The sequence below is a fragment of the Myotis nattereri genome, assembly GCF_964212035.1.
Source record: "Myotis nattereri genome assembly, chromosome: 3".
In the NCBI taxonomy this organism is placed as follows: Eukaryota; Metazoa; Chordata; class Mammalia; order Chiroptera; family Vespertilionidae; genus Myotis; species Myotis nattereri.
Window position 1 is genome coordinate 188,802,484 of NC_138077.1, and position 22,947 is coordinate 188,825,430.

General features: G+C 39.7%; 1 protein-coding gene across 3 annotated transcripts in view; it reads right to left on the minus strand.

The window, feature by feature from the left end:
- Nucleotides 1-22,947, minus strand: part of EIF2B3 (eukaryotic translation initiation factor 2B subunit gamma) — a 92,340-nt gene that overhangs the window by 52,030 nt on the left and 17,363 nt on the right. For all 3 annotated transcript variants that reach the window (XM_081085829.1, XM_081085831.1, XM_081085830.1), the window contains exon 4: nucleotides 7,040-7,199. In XM_081085829.1, coding sequence (XP_080941955.1) covers nucleotides 7,040-7,199 — 160 coding nt within the window. The remainder of the gene's footprint in view (nucleotides 1-7,039; nucleotides 7,200-22,947) is intronic.

Consider the following 22,947-nt stretch of genomic DNA (forward strand, 5'->3'; position numbering starts at 1 on the left):
AGTTCTCTCAAGATCACAGTTTCTATCCAATTTTCCCCTTCAGAATTCAGGTTTCTCAAAATGCCCTATGATTAGGGAGGGTATAACACACATTTGTCTGTCTATCCTTTAGATAGGGATATTATGAGGGTTTTTTGCCCATTTATATGGGCCTTGTACCTAGTTCTGTGCTTGGTGTAACACATACCCAATAACAGTTACACTAATCTGTTGACCCATTTGCTCAATAAGTAATACTAAGCAAATGGTAGAACAATGGCTAAATACTGACAAGTGGAAGATTTTATACTTCCGTAATGGTATCCGATGCTGCAAAAATCAGTAAATAGGATTTTCCAGAGTTTATATACCCCATTTCCCTGCACAGCTTAGGTGGGTTTCTGGGTCTCTCTTATACCACTCAATCATCTAATTTCTTTTCTGAGAAGATGATACCTAAAAAAAGCTTCAGAAAGCAGAGCCCACTTGAAACACCAGAAAAAGTTACATGTGGTTCTTCCAAGGAGGCTTGTCTAGATATTTAGGCTGCCACAATTAATTTCCCTATAGACTTAGAAGCTATAATGCAAACAAAAGCATTTTGATATTTGTGGTCTATAAAGGGTTACCATTTTACCTAAAATATCTAAAAATTCCCTTTAAAAATAATGTAGAATGCTCGCAAAGTTATTATATGTGATTTTGTTAGGCTACAGGACCAAATTACTTCCCATAGGAATATTTCTAAAATACATGTGGAAGTGATAATGATGATAAGAATAGCAATTACAATATATTAAGCTATGTTTCAAGGAATAAACAGAATGCTTTACAAATATCTTATTTCTCACAAAAATCCTGAAAGGATTCAGTTACACTTTACAGCTAAATAAAATGAAGCTCAGGATGGTTAGAAAATCTGCCCAATATCATACAGTTTTGGGGCATTAAAACCTACACAGTCTGAACAGAGCCTCTGCTCTTAACAGCCATGCTACAGCAGTAGGTGTTTATTTTAAAACTGAAAACATTTCCAACATAAGTTAATAGACAATGTAGTATCAGTCTAAAAAATCATGATAGCCCTAGCTGGTTTGGTTCAGTGGACAGAGCGTCAGCCTGCGTACTGAAGGGTCCCAGGTTCAATTCCAGTCAAGGGCCTGTACCTCGGTTGCAGGCTTGATCTCTGGCCCTGATAGGGGCTCATGTGGGAGGCAACCAATCCATGTGTTTTTCTCATATGGAGTTTCTCTGTCTGTCTCTCCCTCTCCCTTCTACTCTCTCTAAAAACCAATGGCAAAATATCCTCTGGTGAGGATTAACAACAACAAAAAACCCCATTATAAATTATCGCTCTTATAATATTCATGTGAATTATAAGTATTATAATTTATGCGAACCTGCAACCTGGGTATGAGCTCTGAAGGGAATCGAACTCACAACCTTTTTGGTGTATGGGACAATGCTCCAACCAACTGAGCCACTGGGCCAGTGCTGTTTTGTTCATTTTATCCCCAGGCTCTGGCCCAGATATGGCCTATGGATTCATGCAAATTATACTCATGAATCCAACTACAGCTCAGACTCATAGTTTTAGGATTTAAACTGCTCAGGCTTGAATCTTTCTCTTACCTAGGAGGCAATAAGAGCTGCCTTTATAGGCAGATCCCTAAACCATTCAACACTGTAATATCTACTGACTGTTCACCATGGGCCATATCTGGGTCAGAGTCTGGGGATAAAATGAACAAAACAGCCCTGGCCCAGTGGCTCAGTTGGTTGGAGCATTGTCCCATACACCAAAAATGTTGTGGGTTCGATTCCCTTCAGGGCACATACCCAGGTTATGGATTTGATCCCTGATCGGGGGGATGGAGGGCGTATGGGAGGCAACTGATAGATGTTTTTCTCTTACATCAATGTTTCTTTCTCTCTTTCTCCCTTCTTCTCTCTAAAAATCAATAAAAACATATCCCTAGGTGAGAATTAAGGGGAAAAAAAAGAAATAAAAATGAACAAAACAGGTATAATCCCTGCTCTCATGGAGCTTACAGTCTAGTAGAGGAGAGAGTAAATAAGAGGGCAGAACTACCATATATAGGTAAACAAGGGGATATAATTTCACATTAGAGAGTCAAGGAAGGCCTTGCTCAGAAAATAATTTGAAGGCTAAGTTGGATTTAGAGTGCGTGTGTAGTGGGAGAAGAGAACAACATGTGTAGCAGCCTGCAGCAGGAAAAATAGTCCAAAAAATCCAAACATGAACTGTCTTCCTCAGTATCTACATCTCCTATAAATCTTCCAAGAAAGGGGCAAGGGGGAAAAAGATGGCTCTGGAAACATCTAACCATAGCCATTCTCCTATAAGTCAGTAAATGATGATTTGGGAAACTTGGACCTAGGGGATCTAGACTATTAAACAAAATATGGGAAAGAGGGGACTAGCTGTTCTGTCACACAACAGCTCCCAAGAAGCAGACCAAATATATAGTCTGAGAAATTTAGAATTCTTTTAAAAAATGCTTATCACTAAAATGCATAGCATCCCATGGGAGGAATTAAAAACTCAGGTATTTAGGTGAACCTTTCGTCTCAACTATAACAAAATATAAAAAATGAGAAGTTCAAAGTTTCATGTTAAGAATGACAAAATCTTTCTAAAACATAAATCTAATTATGAGATTCTCTTGTTTAAAATTCCTCAGTAGCTCCTCACTGTTAGGGATAAAGTTCAAACTCTTTAGTATGATCACTGTTTCCGCTTCACTCCCATTTCCTGCTTCCCTGTCTCCATGTTCACACTCCAGTTAAAGAGCAAGTTACCAATATACATCATACTTTTCAAAGAGGATAGAAGAGCCAGCTTAAAGGAACTTCCAATGGCCAGATTGTGACAATTTAAGCATCAAAACACTTTCAAATGGATGGGCAGATAGACAGTTACAGTTCATTTAAAATAAAATTATAAAAAGCTATGTATTTATTTAGAAATATTCTAAAACTTTATTATGAAATATTGCATCCAGTGAACTACAGAAAGATTACAAGATGGTCAGTGATAAATATGTTTGTATTTAAGGCACTTCTGTTTCACTGATGTTGGCATAGTGTACTTTTGACAACACTTATTTCAGTTGCAGTTCTCTTTAAACTAACTTCTATGCAAAATAATGTGTGTATACACACACACACACACACACACACACACACACACACACGAGGCCCAGTGCATGAAATTGTGCATGGGTGGGGTCCCTCGGCCTGGCTGGCGACTGGGGCTGATTGGGGCTGTCTCACCCAGTCCCAATCGGGGCCAATTGGGGTCAGCAAGCCGGCGGGGGGGGGGGGGGTAGGGGGGGAGGAAGGGAGGGACCACGGGAGGTTGGCCAGCTGTGGGAGGTTGGCTGTGGGAGCACACTGATCACCAGGGGGCAGCTCCTGCATTGAGTGTCTGCCCCCTGGTGGTCAGTAAACATCACAGCAACCGGTTGACCGGTCGCTTAGGCTTTTATATATACAGACTAGAGGCCCGGTGCACAAAAATTTGTGCACTGGGGTGGGGGGGGGTGTCCCTCAGCCCAGCCTGCACCCATTCACAGTCCAGGACCCCTTGGGGGATGTCCACCTGTCGACTTAGGCCCTCTCCCCAGGGGATCAGGCCTAAGCTTGCAGTCAGACATCCTTCTGGCAGCCAGGGAGCCCTCGAGGGATGTCCAACTATAGGCTTAGGCCCCCAAGGCAGTGGGTCTAAACCATTAGTTGGACATTCTTAGTGCTGCCACAGAGGTGGGAGAGGCTCCTGCCACCACCACTGTGCTGGCCAGCCATGAGCCAGCTTCTGGCTGAGTGGCACTGCCCATATGGAAGTGTACTGACCACCAGGGGGCAGCTCCTGCATCAAGCATCTGCCCCTTGGTGGCCAGTGCGCATCATAGCAACCGGTCATTCTGCCGTTCAGTCAATGTGCATATTAGCCTTTTATTATTATTATTATATAGGATGTCCCTATTTCCCCCCTCTACCCAGCTCTTGCCCCCCACTTCTCTCTGGCCATCACCATACTGTTGTCTGTGCCCACGGGTTGTGCATATATTTTCTTTAGCTAATCCCTTCTTTAAATTCACTTCTTTACATTTTTATTTTCAGATAAGTGCTTATAACTGCACTATTATATATTTTCTATTATATCATTTAGAATTAAGATATTTAATTAACCCTTGTAAATTTTAGCACAATTTAATAAATTATGCTAGGAGCAACTAGGAGATTTTTCATGTAATGCATATACATTTCAATTAATATTTTATTAATTTTTAATTTTTTAATATTTTAATTTAAAATAATCTCATACATGTAAAAAGAACTATAAAATAATACAGCATATTATATGTACCCATCACCCAATTTCTTAGGTGTTAATAATTTAAAAATAACCATTATACAACTAACAAAATTTGGAATATATTTTTCTTATAAACTCTTTACTGTTACTTAATCCATTTACTTTGTTTTTGTTAATCTTCACCCAAGGATATTTTTCCATTGAATTTTAGAGAAAGTGAAGGGAAAGGGAGAGACACATTGATTGGTTGCCTCCTGCACATGCTTTGATAGGAATTGGGGATCAAGCCAGCAACTGAGGTACATGCCATTGACTGGAATCGAACCTGGGACCCTTCAGTCCACAGGCTAATGCTCTATCCACTGAGCAAAACAGGCTGAAGCTTAATTCATTTATTTTTAATCTATATGTGTCTATATTTAAAGTGGGTTTTGTTTTTGATTCACCCTCATAATCTGTCTTTTAATTGGTGCATTTATGCCGCTGACTTTCAGAGTGCTTACTGATAGAGTTACTAACATATCAGGCGGCTGCTGGAGCTTCTGGGGTGGGTGCGCCTTGCCGCCCGGGGACCTGTCTTATCTGGGGTCCCGGGGCGGCAAGGCAGAGCTGGCTGCTGAGGCTTCTGGGGTGGATGTGCCTTCCTGGGCGGCTGGCCTGTCCTGGATGTCCCGCCCTGCCTGAGGTATGCAAATTAGCCGCCATCTTTGTTGGCGGTTAATTTGCATATCACACTGATTAGCCAATGTGAGGTGTAGTGAAGGTACGGTCAATTACCATGTTTGTCTATTATTAGGTAGGATATATATGTATATATATTCAAGATGTCAACTGAGTATAATAATACTTAAGAGATAAAAGCTAACATGAAATCTAAAATGTTCTAATACCAAGAAGAGTAATATAACAGGGCATTTGATTTTTTAAATTATTATAAATAGATAAGTCTATAAAATATACATCAGTTTACAAAGTCTGGATATACAGTGTTTTTCTATCTGAATAAGTAGAAAAGACTAAATAGAGGGAATTATGAGTAAGCAAACCAGACATTGCGAAAGTAGAAAATATATCAAGAACAAAAGGAATGATTGACATAAGGATTATACATAATAATAAGGTACAAAGAGGATCCAACCATTAATCTGCACCAGTGATCACCAGAACTCAAAAAGCAGCTAGAAAGAAGTTTCAATGCTATAATGCAAAATTATAACTTAACCAAATGCCCTAAAGAAAAGAGCTAAAAATACAGACTAGATTACTCAAATCCTAGAAATGAAAGCTCTAGGTGGCTCTATTAATAGCAGGATGCTAATAAGCCATACATAGCTTCTAGTAATTGTAAGAGACTACATCAATATATAATAATGCCAGGATAATGGGTTACATAATGCTGGATAAGCAAAATCTAAAGTACTCATCATTTCTAGTAAAAGCTCCAGGGTAAAAACACATCATTCCAGAAACAACTAAAACCTATATAAAAAGTGTGATCTTACAAAGCTTTTGGTCATAAATTCAGTTATTAAAAGTAGCCCCATCACAGAATCAGTAGTTCAGGTTTGAAATACTCTGGGAAAAGCAATCAGGAACTATGCCTTAACCAAAATCAATAATTAGTTAATAACCCAAATTCTAAAACCTTGAATTGACTGGAGTACTTTTCCTTTTCTTTTTGGTCTATTAAGATTACTATAGCTTTCTAAAGATTAAAAAAAATAACCTACTACTAGAATCATTGGAAAATATAAAAATACGTATCTTGTAATCTTAAGAAGACAAAGCATGGTTAATGACTATCTTGTTTATTTAGGGTGATTGGACCATTCAAAAGAATCAACCATACTACATTTGTAATAGTAATTCTAACTGCTTAAAGGTATCTAATTAAATTTGCAATCAAACTTTAAGTATTTTTTCTCTCTCTTTTTTAAAGCTTTTATTTATTTTTTTAATATATTTTATTTATTTTTTACAGAGAGGAAGGTAGAGGGATAGAGAGTTAGAAACATCGATGAGAGAGAAACATCGATCAGCTGCCTCCTGAACACCTCCTACCGGGGATGTGCCCACAACCATGGTACATGGAATCAAACCTTGGAACTCTCAGTCCGCAGGCCAATGCTCTATCCACTGCGCCAAACTGGCTAGGGCACTTTAAATATTTTTTACAATTAGTTTTTAAATTATTATTTTTTTGTTTCTTAGATATATGCATTCCATTATTCGAGCCTTAAACACAATGCAAACAGTTCTGAATGCTCTGCTCTGCATACAAAAGCCTCTAGGACCTTATAGAATCTGATTAACAGTTATAATCTCTTCAAGTCAGCGACTGTTGTATTGGACTACATGTCATCAACTGCTAGCACAGTGCCTGTACTGCAGATAGTTTTCAATAAATTTTTTTTTAAAATATATTTTTTATTGATTTTTTACAGAGAGGAAAGGAGAGGGATAGAGAGTTGGAAACATCGGTGAGAGAGAAACATCGACCAGCTGCCTCCTGCACACCCCCTACTGGGAATGTGCCCGCAACCAAGGTACATGCCCTTGACTGGAATCGAACCTGGGGACCCTTCAGTCCGCAGTCCGACGCTCTATCCACTGAGCCAAACCGGTTAGGGCTTCAATAAATGTTTTTAAAAGGAAGTATAAATGACAATAATGATTATAAAAACCCAACAAACAAATAAATCAAACTGGTCTCCTTACCTGCTTTTTTTTTCCCCTTTTGACCTGGAACTGGTTCCACGCCATCTTGGCCTTTCCTCATTAACATGGCAAGTGATGCATCATGAGCTCTGAACAGGTCCACAACCTCATGTAAGGCAACATCTGTTATTAGGTCACAGCTCAGGACCAGTACGTCTGTCTGTCAAAGGGAAAAGGGGAAAGTCAGTATCACAAAGGACAATGGATCACCCAAATTAGTAAAAATTACAGTGGCTTAGAAACATTGTAAAGATTGTATGTGTGGATGACAGTGGGCAGGACAAGGAGCAGGGGGTGGGGCTAAGAAAGAAAGAGATAATAGCACTCTTCAAATACTTGACAGTCTTCAGGAAGAACCAAATTTTACCTGAATAGCCCAAGACCAAAACTAAGAACAAACAGGTAAAATATGAACAGAAGTATTTTTGGTTTTCATATTAACTTGTGTCTGTTAATCAGAGCTAGTCAAAAAAGAATAATTTTGTTAGGAAATGAATCATTAGAAATGCTAGGGCAGAACCTGGATTATTGCTTGTAGTGATTCATTTATCTAACACTTACTGAGCATGTACTCTATGCTCAACCAAGTCCTATTGTGGAACTTGGAGGAAATTTAGACTGTGTATGTGCCATCAGTTGGCTCAGACTCCTATGAATGAGTGCTGTCCACAATGTCCTGTCCTCAGTATCCCTGCTCAGCTCCTTTCGACGCATGCCTATGGCTTCCTTATGGAGTCAATCCATCTCACATTTGGTCTTTCTCTTTTCCTGATACCTTCTATTTTCCTAGTGTTTTCCTAAAAACCCTGCCTTTTCATGATGAGCCTGAAGTAGGACAGCTTCGGTTTTGTCAGTTTTGCTTTCAGCAATGTCACAGGTTTAATTTGCTCTAGGACCCACTTGTTTTTCTGGTGTCCAGGGTATCCATAGTGCTCTTCTCTAACTCCGTATTTCAAATGAATAGCTTTTTTTCCCTATCAGCCTTCTTCACTGTCCAACTTTTGCATCTATACATAGTAATTAGGAATACAAGGGTGTAGATAATCTTATCCTTGGTTTCTAATGACAAATCATCACTTTTGGTGATCTTTCTAGGACTAGAAAGTATTAAATGTGACAGGCTAAGAAAAGCTATTTATATATTTTAAACAAATCTCTACATATACATTCTGTCATATTTTACCATAAATACAGAAAACAAGTCCAAAAATAATGAATTGGAAAACAAAATTCCTTAAGTTGCAATTTAAATCAACTACATCAATGTTTCTCAATAACACACCTACAGTTTCCCAGAGGTACCTCAGAGAAAGGTTGTTTGCTACTGCCCTTTCTGAGTCAACCAAGGCAGCTCCTCTTTTATTAATTTTATTGTCTAGGCTTCTGTATAAACTTTGGTTTGGAAAACAGGTTCTGCTACTTTTAAAAGTATGAAAAACATTGTACTAAATTATCCCAGATTTAAAATAAAGTGAATATCTGTATTCATGGAAATTTTTCTAAGTGGTTCCAACTTTTCTAAGATTTTAATTTAAAATCAAGTTTCTGTGTTGGGTGGGAAAATGGATGATTTAAACTCATATTCTACTACAGCAAAGGGTTGTCTTTGCTCAGAAAGTAAGGCTCAATGTTTAGGATGCCTTGTCTTACTGCCTGAAATTTCTTATTCTGAATACATGTGTAATCCTCAACTTAGGATGGATGGGGTTATGTCTTAACAACCCCATCGTAGGTTGAAAATATCATTAAGTTGAATATATATATTTAATGCACCTAACCTACTAAACATTATAGTTTAGCCTAGCCTACTTTAAACTTGCTCAGAACACTATATCCAAAAAACTCTGGTAACAGTACACTATAGAGTATTAGTTATTTGCCTTCATGACTGCGTGCCTGACTGGGAGCTGTGGCTCACTGCCCCGGCCCAGCAGCATGAGAGAGTATCATACTGCATATCGCTAGCCGAGGAAAAGATCAAAATTCAAAATTCTAAGTACAGTTTTTACTGAATGCTTATTGCTTTAGCACCAATGTAAAGTCAAAAAATCATAAGAGAAATCATCATAAGTCAGGGACCATCTGTATAGAATCTGTACCAGAACCATCATTTCTTTTCCTACATATAACTTATTATTTACAGCCTAAACAATTCCTTTTGAAGGCCTTATCTTAAGATTAAGAAGTTCAAATTTGGATTTTTTTTTCTACCCTTCTGCTTCTCTCTTAATTCTTTTTTTAAAAAAATATATTTTATTTATTTTTTACAGAGAGGAAGGGAGAGGGATAGAGAGTTAGAAACATTGATGAGAAAGAAACATCGATCAGCTGCCTCCTGCACACTCCCCACGGGGGATGTGCCCTCAAGCAAGATATATACCCTTGACTGGAATTGAACCTGGGACCCTTGAGTCCACAGGCCGAAGCTCTATCCACTGAGCCAAACCAGTTAGGGCTCTCTTAATTCTTAATTCTGAATTAAAAAAAAAAAAAAAGAAGTCCCTAAAAACATTATTTTTTAAGGGAAAAAAATTGCTATGCTCACCATCCAGGAACTACCAAATATTAATAAATCAGCCCACATACATGCAAGCTAAGGAAGAAATAGCCTGAAGAATCATACTTCTTTATTGTAAGATACATTTTTATTGATTTCAGAGAGGAAGGGAGAGGGAGAGATAGAAACATCAATGATGAGAGAGAATCACTGATTGGCTGCCTCCTGCGTGCCCTCCACTGGGGATCGAGCCCACAACTCGGGCATGTGCCCTTGACCAAAATTGAACCTGGGACCCTTCAGTCCATAGGCTGATGCTCTATCCACTGAGCCAAACCAGAAAGGGCGAATCCTACTTCTTATAACAATGCTTAGAAAGACAGAGAGCTGGGCCATTACTAAAGACATGTCATTACAGAAGTTGCTCCATCCTATATAATAAAAGGCTAATATGCAAATAGTCTGAATGATGGAACAACAGGAACAACCGAACTATGACGTGCACTGACCGCCAGGGGATGTGAGCGGAACATGGCGGGTGTTGGCTGCGGCAGGATGGTGGAGCAGATGAGCAGGGGCGCAAGACCAAAGCAGGATGCCGGTCGCTGTCATCAGGGCAAGCCTCTGGTGGTTACTGAAAATTCTTTGCTCTTGCGCGCCGCAGTCCCGCCTGGTGCTCGCATCTGCTGCTGGCCCTGCTCACACCCACTGCCAGCGCTGGAACTGCTGTTTGCACACACTGCCAGCACCGGCCTCGCTTGCACCTGCTGCCAGTGCCCAGCAATGGTCCCAATCGCTTGGTGCCATCAGCAGGTGCGAGCAGCCCTGATTGCCCCTGAGGGCTTCTCCACCTCCCCCTGCTCCTGAGGGGTGATCATGGCAGCAGCTGCCAATCACTCTGCGCCTTCAGTGTGTGCAAGTGTGGGTGCAAGCGTGGCTGGTGCCATCAGAGTGTGGGAGCGACGGTGGCGGGAGTGGGGTTGCTGAACATAGGGGACCAGGGCCCGCGGGGGGAAGGGCCGGGTGGTGGCAAGGAGGATGGTCTGAGACCTGCCCCTGTGCCTACTGCAGCCTCGTGGCCCACAGTTCCTTTTGAGTTACACGAATTCGTGCACTGGGCCCCTAATTTCATTATAATGAAAATGACAGTTTGCTAAGGGAAGAAAAGCTTTCTATTTTTCTAAGCTTCTCTAATAAGATGACTGAGATTTGCAAGCTGACTGTTCTTCAATTAATTCAATTTTAAAGTATACTCCAAAGTGAAGAAAATGACACCAATGCAGATGCTTCTTAATTGTGTCAATGTTGTCTTGGAAAATGACTGCTGTTATAATTCAATATCTGCAAAAAATTAATCTGTCAGTACAGTGAATGCCAAACAAGTCCTGCATAATTGTGAATAGTCCACAAACTCATATTTCTCTTTGCTTTTAGATGACTTTTTGCTAAGCTGAATGCAAAATCCCCAAGGAATATAAGGAACAGACCCCTCCTCCCAATGTTTGGTTGCCATCTGTTCTCATTTTGAAAAGACAGGCATTGGTCTGAAAGGTCAGGGTCTGGGATACAGATGGAGTGCTACCCCTCAGGCCCTCTCCTGCCTTACAAGAATGCACCATGTAAGACTCGCTGGGACCAAACACATTCCCATTCTCTTCCAAAGGAAAGTCTTTGCTATCTGATCAATGTATTTTGTTTCCAAAGCTGTAAATCCTAGAAGAAGAAATAAAAGTCTAAAAGGAATACTAAACAATCTTCACATCTTTGTAATACTATCCATTTTCCTTTACATTTTTATAAGTCAGCGATTTTCAACCAGTGTGCCACAAGAGACACATCAATGTGCTGCAAGAATTTTTAAAGCATGCAATACCTTACTATTTAGTCATGGGCACTGACCTCTTCTACCTTAGATTGGCAAATTTAGCCGTCTGCTGTGAATGAATCAAAATTATACCTATTTTCTTTTGTCAGATTGGCAAAAAAATAATATACTTTTTTGATGTGCCATAGAATTTCAGTAATTACTTTATGTGTGGATGAGATGAAAAATGTTGAAAATCAGTTATAAGCTATAAGAGAAAGAAATTACTATTGTTTTGATTTTTATTCTACAAATGTAAAGCCCAGTGTAGAAATGCAAATGTTCTTCTACTAACTGGAGTCCAGAGAGAAAAAGCTGAAAAACTGTTAAGAACCAGAAGTGTTTCTGATCATGTGTGACCACAAGCAATGAATAAACAGACTGTTTGGACTGTAAAGCAACTGTACAGTATATATGAAATGCAATTAACTTGAAAGTGCCCCAGACACACTAACCCTCAGCTGCCTTGTGTTTGGGGAGACCACTTCTTTTCTAACACCAGCAGTATGTCTCTTCTTCTGCAGAGCCCAACTGGAATCCCCACAGATCTCCCTACTCACTATTTTAATAGTCCTCAGTATGCTTTACCCCAAACTTGCTCCTCTAGAGAAGCCAAGGCAGTATCAAGGGCGGAAAGCACAGCTCTAAAGGACAGCAAATGTGTGTATTTGTGACAAAGTGGAAACATACAAGGTCTTCAAGGGAAGGCGGAAGACAGCACTTTAGTGTTTGGGGAAAATCAAGACACCCAGGAATTCAAATCTAAACTGCTGCCAGTTAGTCTTGGCTAAAGCAAACAAATTAAGCAGAGAAAACCCAATTACCAAGTCAGGGCAAAGCCCAGAACTCTCTCATTACAGGAATATTTTCAATCAAGCCAAAAACCACTGAGTAAAACTAGAAGAAAAAAACAAAAGTTAAATCAGAAAACCGGATGTATGTGTGTGTGGCGGTAATGGTAGAGTGGGAGGTGGGGAGAGCTACTGGGAATAGCCTCTTTTCTTTTCCTGGCAGCTGTTCCATGACAGATTGTTATAAATAACACAATCTGGCAAATAATTTCCCACAGCAAGGAGAAAGGAAAACATACTTACTCCCCTGGAAAAAACTGTCAGGGCAAGGTAACTAACATGCTTTTACCCACCCAGCACTTCTACAAACCATGGCTATGATCCAAATCACCACCCTGTAACTCCACCCCTGCCCATATGGAACTAATGAATTCAGTTACTTGGTTATGACTATGAATGGTCACAATTTACATTCTCCTATGTGGTCCAATCCCAATCCGATACCCAAGAGTCGTTTGTTTGGTGCTTTAATAAACACCAATGGCTAGCTGCAAAAGATTCCCAGTCTGCAGTCCCAACGTGTACAGTAAAGAGCCAACCGCCATTTTGTTTATACTGAGTCTGGGGCATTAGGTGCAGGATGGAATGACCAATTCAATCTATAACAAATGTGACAACCTTTAGGCTGAGAGCCAAATAGCCTTCCTGTGATCCTTAGCCTAATCACAGTATCAACACCATCTAGATCTGGAGTCAGAAATCTGGCCACAGTCTAGGGTGATCTCTTCCCTCTCTTATCCAGCCCCCTACCCAACATCTCACTGGTCTCCAAGTCCTCTTCTTTTTAGCTCCACTACCTTAGTTCAGGCCTTGAAATATTTTTCCAGTCTCTTAACTGGTCTCTCTCTCACTCTAGTTTTCCCTTATTCTAATCCATACTCCTGTTCCATACTCCTATTCCACTATATATTTAATTTCCCTGCTGAAAGCCAGCCTAAAATAGTGTTCTCCAGGATTGCAGGGAGGTAGAAGAGGTAGAGAGGTAGAAGAGGGGGAATGTGGGGGAAGGAGGAAACAAAACAAAAATAGTGTTCTTCAAACATAAACAAATGTTGAACATATCCACTTCTTCCTACTTACTTTTAAAATACATGAATCACTATAAATAATATAATATGCTCTTTATATAACACACAAGAATAGACATTTTATTTATTTATTTAAATACAGAGGTCAGGTGCACAAAATTCATGCACGAGAGGGGGGAGTCCCTCAGCCTGGCCTTTACCCTCTCCAATCTGGGACCCCTGGGGGGATATCCCTCTCACAATCCCGGACCACTGGCTCCTAACCGCTCACCTGACTGCCTGCCTGATCACCCCTAACTGCCTCTGCCTGCCGGCCTGATGCCCCTAACTCAGCCGTGGGCAAACTACAGCCCGCGGGCCGAATCCGGCCCGTTTGAAATGAATAAAACTAAAAAAAAAAAAGACCGTACCCTTTTATGTAATGATGTTTACTTTGAATTTATATTAGTTCACACAAACACTCCATCCATGCTTTTGTTCCGGCCCTCCGGTCCAGTTTAAGAACCCATTGTGGCCCTCGAGTCAATAAGTTTGCCCACCCCTGCCCTAACTGCTCCCCTGTTGGCCTGATCGCTCCTAACCACCTTTGCCTGCTGGCCCGATCACCCCCTAACTGCTCCCCTGCCAGCCTGATCACCCCCTAACTGCCCTCCCCTGCCAGCCCGATGGCCCCCAACTGCCCTCCCCTGCAGGCCCGATGGCCCCCAACTGCCCTCCCCTGCCAGCCTGATCAACCCCAACTGCCCAGTCGCCCCTAACCGCCTCTGCCTCAGTCCCTGCCACCATGGCTTTGTCCAGAAGGATGTCCGGAAGATGTCCAGTCTAATTAGCATATTACCTTTTATTAGTATAGATATTTTTTATTGTTGACAGTATTATAGATATCTCCTATTTTCTCTCCCTTCCCCCCCCAGCCCCTATCCAGACCTATTTTATTTTTTAATATATTTCTATTGATTTCAGAGAGGAAGGGAGAGGGAGATAGAAATATCAATGAGGAGAAAGAATCATTGATTGGCGGCCTCTTGCACGCCCTCCACTGGGGATCAAACCTGCAACCCGGGCATGTGACCTGACTGGAATCAAACAGTGACCTTCTGGATCATAGGTCGATGCTCCACCAGGTCGGCATACATCGGTTGGGCAAGAACAGACATTTTAAAAAGAAGAGACAACATTAAAAGAACTAGAGATTCTAATATTTTCCTCTGTCATCTATATTACACACACACCCCTTGGCTTTGAGAACACTCCATTTTGAAGATCACTGCTCCACAGGACTGAGTTTACATTCCTTAGGATGACATTAAAGGTTTTCAAAATATGACTCCACCTACCTAATTCAGCCTTCTCTCCCACAATTTCCCCTCCATATAGCTAATGTTAACTTGCTGGAGTAAACTGCCAAGAATGCATGCCCTATTCTCTCTTTCTACTCATTCACATTCATCTAGAGATGAAGTCTTTTCTTATCCATTACAGACCTTAAACCACTAAATTGGATTACATGGTTTCTTTCCCATCCAGACTTTGTGCTTCCTAAGGAGCTCTTTCATCTTTGTATCCCCAGAGTCAACCTAGTGCTGGCAAAGAAGAACCAGTAAATGTCAGCACTCTTCCTATTACCTCCTCCTTGTTGGAATTGACTCAAAGATGAAAACATCCCATTTCAGATATTTACGAATAGCATCCTTCCTGACAGCGCTGAGTGCCCCCTTTGTAGAGAGTGTGACTGTTCAGAGTTAGGAGAGGGGCCATCAAGGTAGCTTTGCAGCTCCCTAAAGCAATGAGATAGGGAATAAACCTGCTGATTCCAAAGAAGAAAAAGGCAGAGAGGTCTGAAAGAAAAGAAATCAGATGCAACGGTCCTGGGGGGCATGGCTAGATTTATAATTTTAAATGGAGGCTCATCTTTTTTAATTCTAAAGTTTTCCTTTTTAAGTCAAGAATAGAGGAATTCTACTCATGTTTCCCGGGTGAAGCTAAGAAGTAATTGAGAATGTGCTAATTTCTAACTCTGTTAAATGAGTTCTTTATAAAAATGCTAGTCACTTCTCTTGCAGGATGTAGATATCTGCAATTAATTTTAATCTTCAAATGTACTGATATTAATAGAGAAATAACAAAGGCTTTTTGTTCTCAAATCAAACCTTCACTTTGAAATAGTTTACTATTCTGAATATAAATTAAATAGTTTCATTCTTTCTCTTTGGTCAGACACTAATACGCCACAGGACAAAAATATTATTGTCCATTTCAAGACCATGGAACAATTATATATTTTCTGCCGGTAACTTGAATTTTTAAAGAAGTATTTTTTCTTTTAATCCTCATCTGAGGATTTTTTTCCATTGATTTTTAGAGAAAGTGGAAGGGAGGGATGAAGGGAGGGGGAAGATAGAGACGAGAGAGAGAGAGAGAGAGAGAGAGAGAGAGAGAGAGAGAGAGACATCGATCACTTGCTATTCCTCCACTCCCCACCTCCACATGCGACCCAACTGGGGGTGCGGATCCGAACCTGCAACCCAGGAACATACCCTTGACTGGGGACTCAAACCCTCAACCCTTTGGTGCACAGGTTGACACCCTAGCCGCTGAGCAACAACGGCCAGGGCTTGAATTTTAATTATATCCTTAATTATGACATGGAAATATTGTCCAGTTTACTTGGAAACCAGAAAGCTTGGGAGGAGATCAGCAGAGGGTAGTTAGGAGCTATGACAAAGAAAAGTTTATAACAACATGAGAAAAAGACAACTAGCAAGTTATAAAGAAAACTAAACTAAAATCAGGGTTTTATTAACCCCCAAAAGAAACTTCTAAGATTGGGTATGTTTTCTTTTCCTATTAATTCCACATGTGACTTTAAATAAGCCACTCCCTCCTTGGGTCTCAGTTTCCTCATCTATAAGATAAGAGGGATGCACTATCTCTGAAATCATTTATGGCATAAAACTGGCGAGGGAGCAGTTAAAATAAAGAAGGCTGGTTAAAAGATCCCTCTTTTCCACTTATGCAACACAACTATTGCATGGGTCCCACCCTGTGTAGTAGTCTGAAGAGAAAAAAATAGAGGATATCTGAATTAGGAAAGAATAATCACAGTTGGGAGTAGGGAGAGGGAGGCACCTTACTGAAAAGGGAGAACTTATACAAGAATCTGAGATACCCTGATCCCCACTCATTTCCTAGAATGCCAGCAGCCGGTCTTTACCTTTAAGAAAGGAGAATTAGCCCTAGGTTCGACCCCGGTCAAGGGCATATGCCCAGGTTGCAGGCTTGATCCCTAGTGGGGGGCGTGCAGGATGCAGCCAATCAATGATTCTCCTCATTGATGTTTCTATCTCTCTCTCCCTTCCTTTCCCTTCCTCTCTAAAATCAATAAAAATATATTTTAAAAAAAAGAAAGGAGAATTTAATATCTTTTCTGGGGAATCTGAATAATCTGAGAGAGAAAAAAACAAAGATGCAGATATAAGAGATTCCCCCCTCCCCACCAAAAGAGCCTAACCACATTACCATATCACCCTACAGTGAAGCTCACAGTCAACATGCCCCATTCATATATAAAACTTGAGCAAAAAGATAGAGAAAAGAAAATATGAGAGGAAAGATAAGAAAATTAGAGGACCAGTCTAAGAAATCCATTATCAGAATAAGTTTTCAGAAAAAAATAAACACAGATAAGAAGAATCATCAACAAAATGATTTTTTAAATTTCTCTAAACTGAAGAACACAAATATCCAAATTAAAAGGGTTCACTGAGTGGAGGGCTCACATGGATAAAACAGATTCATGGGAAGGCACCTCATCATGAAATTTCAGAAAACTTGAAATTTTTCTGAAAGAGAAAGATGCTACAAATTTCCAAGAAAAAAAGTTGGTTACAATCAAAAGATTAGTAATCACAAAAGTTTAGTACTTCTCAACAACAATGGAGCAATGCCTTTGAAATTCTTAGGTACCTACCAGCTTTCCAACTGAGAATTCTGTGTCTAGTCAAATGATGCATCAAGTATGAGTTTAGAGTAGATTTTTCCAGTCATGCAATGTCTCAAACACTTTTGTCAGGAAGCTCTAGTATGTTTCCCATAAAAACAAGGGCAGAAGCTAAGAAAAAGAAAAACGTGGCATCTAGGAAATAGGACATGAAACTGAAGAAAAGAGGCAAAATGAATCCTCATGATGGTGAAGGCAGTTGACGTAACGACAGCTGTGGACCAGGCATGGAAGGCAATCACTATAGGTTGAATTATGTCAGAGGCTCTGGGAGAACTTCCTCAGGAAGATGTAATTGATAGAATAGCTGATGAGTCTAAATATCTCAAGAGGAGATTAGACAACTAGTGAAAAGGTTGGGAATGATTTAATATAGTTCTTTTCCCACAGTCTTGTGCAGGGAGATGATGAGATAGCAGATAATTTTAATCCTCCGTACAAGTACAAAAAAATGGTACCTAATCTAATCTTAGGAAGTCAGGGAATGCTTTTTGGAGCAGATGATACCCAAGTTAAGAGCTGAAAAAAAAATTGGGTAGCTACATGATACTTCAAATAAACTCTCTGGTTACAATGACAGAATGCTTACTGACTTCCCACAAATTGTATGGTCCATTCCACTAGTCAGGCTGTAGTGCTACCTTATTATTCAGAGCAGGATAGGGGCCCAACCAAGAGTTTCCAAAAATCTAAGACATGTGGGGTGCTTGTCACTCAAAGATAGAGTTTGTGATGGCAGCCTGGATTTTCTACTTAGCTATCACATCCCTGTCCTACCCTGTATCCTTTCATTCCATAAAAGTGTCCCTATAGACAAAGGAAAGTGAATCAAAAGAATCAGGCTCACCCAGAGCTTATAAGTTTTCTGGCTACCAAACTAGTATTACTGGCAGAAATACTATCCCAAAGACCAGAGTTCCAACAAGTTGCAGTCTTTGAGAGGTTACGATGAAAACACTTCAAGCTTGTGCATACATACACTTGGTTAGTACAGTCAATAGAAAAGCTCCATTGAGATTTCTGGGGGAAAAAGTTTCAAAAATTCCCTCATTCAACTTGTTAACTTGTTTCTGCTATAACTGCTGGGCTTTTCACTATGCCACCTGCAGGCTCAAAGAAAGCATCATAGGGGATATATGGAGGCCCTCCTAGGCAACCACAGCCCACCAAAGCAGCCATAAGAAAAAAGTTGCCACTTAAAAAAGTTTTCAAGCAAGTTGGGACCAAGTTCTCAGATCTTCACTTGACCAAATTGCACTCCTTTTCAAGCAGATAGAAATCTGCCAAAAACAAGTCTCTGGGCAAAATGAAAGGTTCCAGGAAAGAATGAGAGATTTGTAATTCGATAAGGACATCAAACACGCAACTAAAAAGAACTTGCACTTAGCTTTTTGAACATCTAAAAATAGCATGTATGCTCAATCTTTCTAACACGCTGTCTCTGGGATGGGGATTTCATTGGCATAGTTTGTTCTCTGTTGTAGCATGTTAGGTGTTTCATAAGACAGATAACAATAGTTCTCCTACATCAAAGGATTTAAATAACTAAACCTCTAACTAATGTGTTGATATCATTATCCCTATTTTCTTGGCTGTGAAACTGAGGCAAAGGATAAATGAGGCTTGCCTGAGGCTAAAGAAAGATTTCTGTCTAGATTAAATAAAAAATTATTAGCTTCACAATCTCTAAATTAAGAGAAGCCATGAGACCTGCAATATAAGATAAGTGCGTTAAATATAGACCACAGAAATAGATTATAGATTTAGTCTGCTGAGGCCTCTTAATATACCTCACTAACCTATCCTCAAAACATTTATCTAAAGAATAATCTCATTGTTTCTAAAGCACAAATGGCTGATTACCTCAGCCAAGCAGAGGAGCATGTAATGTGGGTGTGTCAGGTTCAATGTGCAAGGAGTCAGCCAGCAATGCTTCGTGCTGATCACAGACTGCATCCCTTTCTTCTTGCCCAAGAAGAGTTCTTCTTACTCGCGAAGAGCTAAGCTTCTTGCTCATATTGCTCTAGCAGGATAGAAAGTCTTCCTATAACAATGGATCTCCCTCCACTTAGAGAAAGATATCAACAACCAACAGCTGTCCACTTGCAAGACAAGGATACTGCATAGCTCACTGAGTCTTGTTAGATTTGCTAATTTTAAAATGTTTTATACACTCCCCCCAAAATATTTAATTAAGAGTTCCATAGGTACTAAGAATTGCATACGTTAAAAGAGTTCTATATACAGGGTGGAGCAAAAGTAGATTTATAGTTGTTCATATGGAAAATAATATACAGGCAGTCCTCAGGTTACGTTGGAGATCCATTCCTACAGTGTGACGTAATGCAATTTTCACCCTAAGTCAGAACCCACCTACATGAGCACCTACATCACTCACATGGAGCACATACACAGCAGTAATGAAGTGAAACAGTAAAAAAAATTTAAAAGAAAGATAACAATTCCTGACCTTTACTTGTAGTAAATAAATAATAAAAAACATAAAGCACATATGTACATATGTCGAAATGATGGAACTTATTTTTTTATAAATAAATGGGAGATGGCGACATAACCACGAAACGACGTACATCAAGTACGACGTAACCTGAGGACTGCCTGTAATCCTATATAATAAAGAGCTAATATGCAAATGGTTGTCATGCCCTCACATCCTCATATCCGGGCCGGGGGACCTGAGGCTCTGCCTCCCACCCAGAGGGGCTTGACGGGGGTAGGGCTGGCCAGGTCTGGGTCTTGCATGATTTCAAGGTGCATACTGGTGGGTGGGGACTTGACTCTGGGTCCCACAGCACGCCCCAGACTCTGACAGGAGGGAGATTTTCATATACATTTTACTAATTTCCTTTCATCGCTGACACTTCTATTATAAAGAAAGGGAAAATAGCAATATTAAAACATTTCCTCTAATTAATTCCCTTTTAATGTGCATGAATTTCGTGCACCAGGCTACTAGTAAATAAATAATAATAATACAAGAATAAACAGTTTTATACACTCACAACTGTAAACCTACGTTTGCCCCACGCTGTATACATACAACTATCTAATGTACACAAAAATTTGCATAAACATGAACCCCACACACTCACAAAGAGAAGAAAAAAGTAATTTTAAAATATTAGACCAGACCAATTACACCTGTTCTTAAAGTCAAGGTTCTAAAATTAGAATAGATTGTAAGGATTACTGATGCTTGTCTTTTAGAGGCAACATGATAGAGTGAAAAACCCATGGGCATTTGAGATGTACAAATTCATCTCACAACCCAGGACTGGATTCTAACTCTGACTCAACACCTAACCAGGTATGGAATTTGGGGTAGGTTATTTAACCTCTATGAGTGTCAGGTTTCTCAACTGCAAAATAGAATAATACCATCTACCTTTTAAGGTTGCTGTCGGGATAAAAAAAATCTACAAAGCCAGACACACACAGTAAATATGAAAAATCTCCCTTGTGATCCTCGGAGCAAACATTCCAGGTAACTCCAAGAAAAATAAAATTTACATCCTCATAATCAGCTAACAACTTAACTTCCTACTTTAGGGTAGTATCAAAGAACAGAAACTAATGTTCTGAAGTACATTCATTAATTTCTCAAATGTACTAATTTATGAAGCTTTTGCAAATTTAAGTATCCTCAGAAGTGCTCAACTGGCTATAGATAGAGATCTTGTGTGAATAATCAGCTATTACTGCAAAGCAGGTCTCTAATGCTTTTCAATTTCATTTTCATCTGCCTTTCTGTTCTTCCCCAAATTGTTCAACCTCTCAATAAAAGATCAAAATATATATTAAATGTATATAATTCAGGCTGTCACTCAAAAAGACTACCAATAAAGTTATTTAATTGATATGTCTTATTTTTCAATATATCTCAAAGAAATACAGACCTATTTAAAGGTTTATGTTTACACTGACTGAAGCCTTCAGATGACACAATTTGGAGCTAAAAATATCCCTTCATATCTCAGCTTTGTAGTAATTCTTCAACTGTTAAAGCACAGGACCTACCGTCATTTTTATGCTTTTTTCTGGAGCTATTCTATTCCCTTCACACTAGGAATAACTATTCCTACAAATTGCTCCATCATCACAAATTCCAATTCTTTCTTATAAGACTCAGAAAGTGACATTTATGAAGCAGTCCAAACGGTGTTTCTTGATACTCCTCTAGAGGGCACACAGGGCTCCTCTAACTTTACCATGCATGCCCCTAACCTCAGATAAAAATTCAATGTCCCCTGAAACATGTGCCATCTGGCTGTACCTGCCGACATTATTCTAGTAATCCATTGATTACTCAATGCATTTATTGAGACTTTGGCATCTAATGCATAGTCTTTCTTTCCACCTGAACTTTAGGCAAGTTACTCAAGCTCTCTGAGCCCTATCCTTCTCATCTATAAAATGTGGATAAAGATAGTATCTACCTGAGTGTAGTGGGAGAATTAAATGAAATAATGTACGTTAAGTATCTAGCATGTAGGCCTATGGTTTTGGAAAACTGGTGAACTAAGAACCCAAAAATTCTGTTATGACCACCTAAAAACTTTGGATAAGACATTACTGCAAATATAGTCAAACTTATAAGAAAGAAAAGGAAAATACCAAGCACCAGAACTGAAGAAGGAAATGAACACTTAGTTGAAACATTGGCTACCCTAACTGAGGTGTTTTTTTTTTTTGCTTGGTTTTGTTTTTATTGATTTCAGAGAGGAAGACAGAGGGTGAGAGAGAGATAGAAACTTCAATGATGAGAGAGAATCATTGATCATCTGCCTCCTGCATGTCCCACACTGCAGATTGAGCCTGCAACCTGGGGATGTACCCTGACTTGGAATTTAACTGTGACCGCCTGGTTCATATGTTGATGCTCAACCATTGAGCCATGCCAGCCGGGCTTACCTGAGGCTTTTAAAGGCTTCATTGGGTCAAAATAAGTGTCTTGAAGCTGATACGAAGCAGGAAATTTGAACTGAGACCTTACATAAAGGGGACCTCAGTGAAAGGGTAAACTTCAGAGAAAAAATAATCTACCTACAGCACAGGGAGTCACCTAGAAGGTTTGTCTGTCTCTGGGCTTGGGACACAAAATTCTGAAGAACATTACTTCTAATTTAGAATTCTATACAAAGGTAAGTTGTCATTCAAGAAAAGGATGGAATAAAACATTCTCAAACATGCAAGTTCTCAAAATATTTACCTTCTGTGCTCTTTCTTTGAGAAGCCAATAAAGTTTGGGTTCCTTTGAAATGAGGAAGTAAACCAAGAAAGAGAAAAACATGGGATCTGGGAACCTGGCATCCAACACAGGAGGGAGAAGGGAATTCCCAGAACGATGGTAAAGAGAAGCCCCAGGATGACAGCTCTGCAACAGCCTAGAGAGCAACCAGTAGAGAGATTTGAAGAGAGAATGGATGGCTCACAAGAGGGCTGTCTCGAAGGAAAAAGTAAGCCCTTTGTTAAACTACTTTATTGAAGTATGATTGACATATAAAAAACTGTGCATAGGAAACTTTGGGCTTTTTAAAGAAATGTCTGATTTCAGATCTGGATACAATACAATAGAGATTACACATATGAAATATTATTCCCAAAAAAGTTGAAATTGAATCTAATCTGGGAAAAAGAAAAAAGTTAA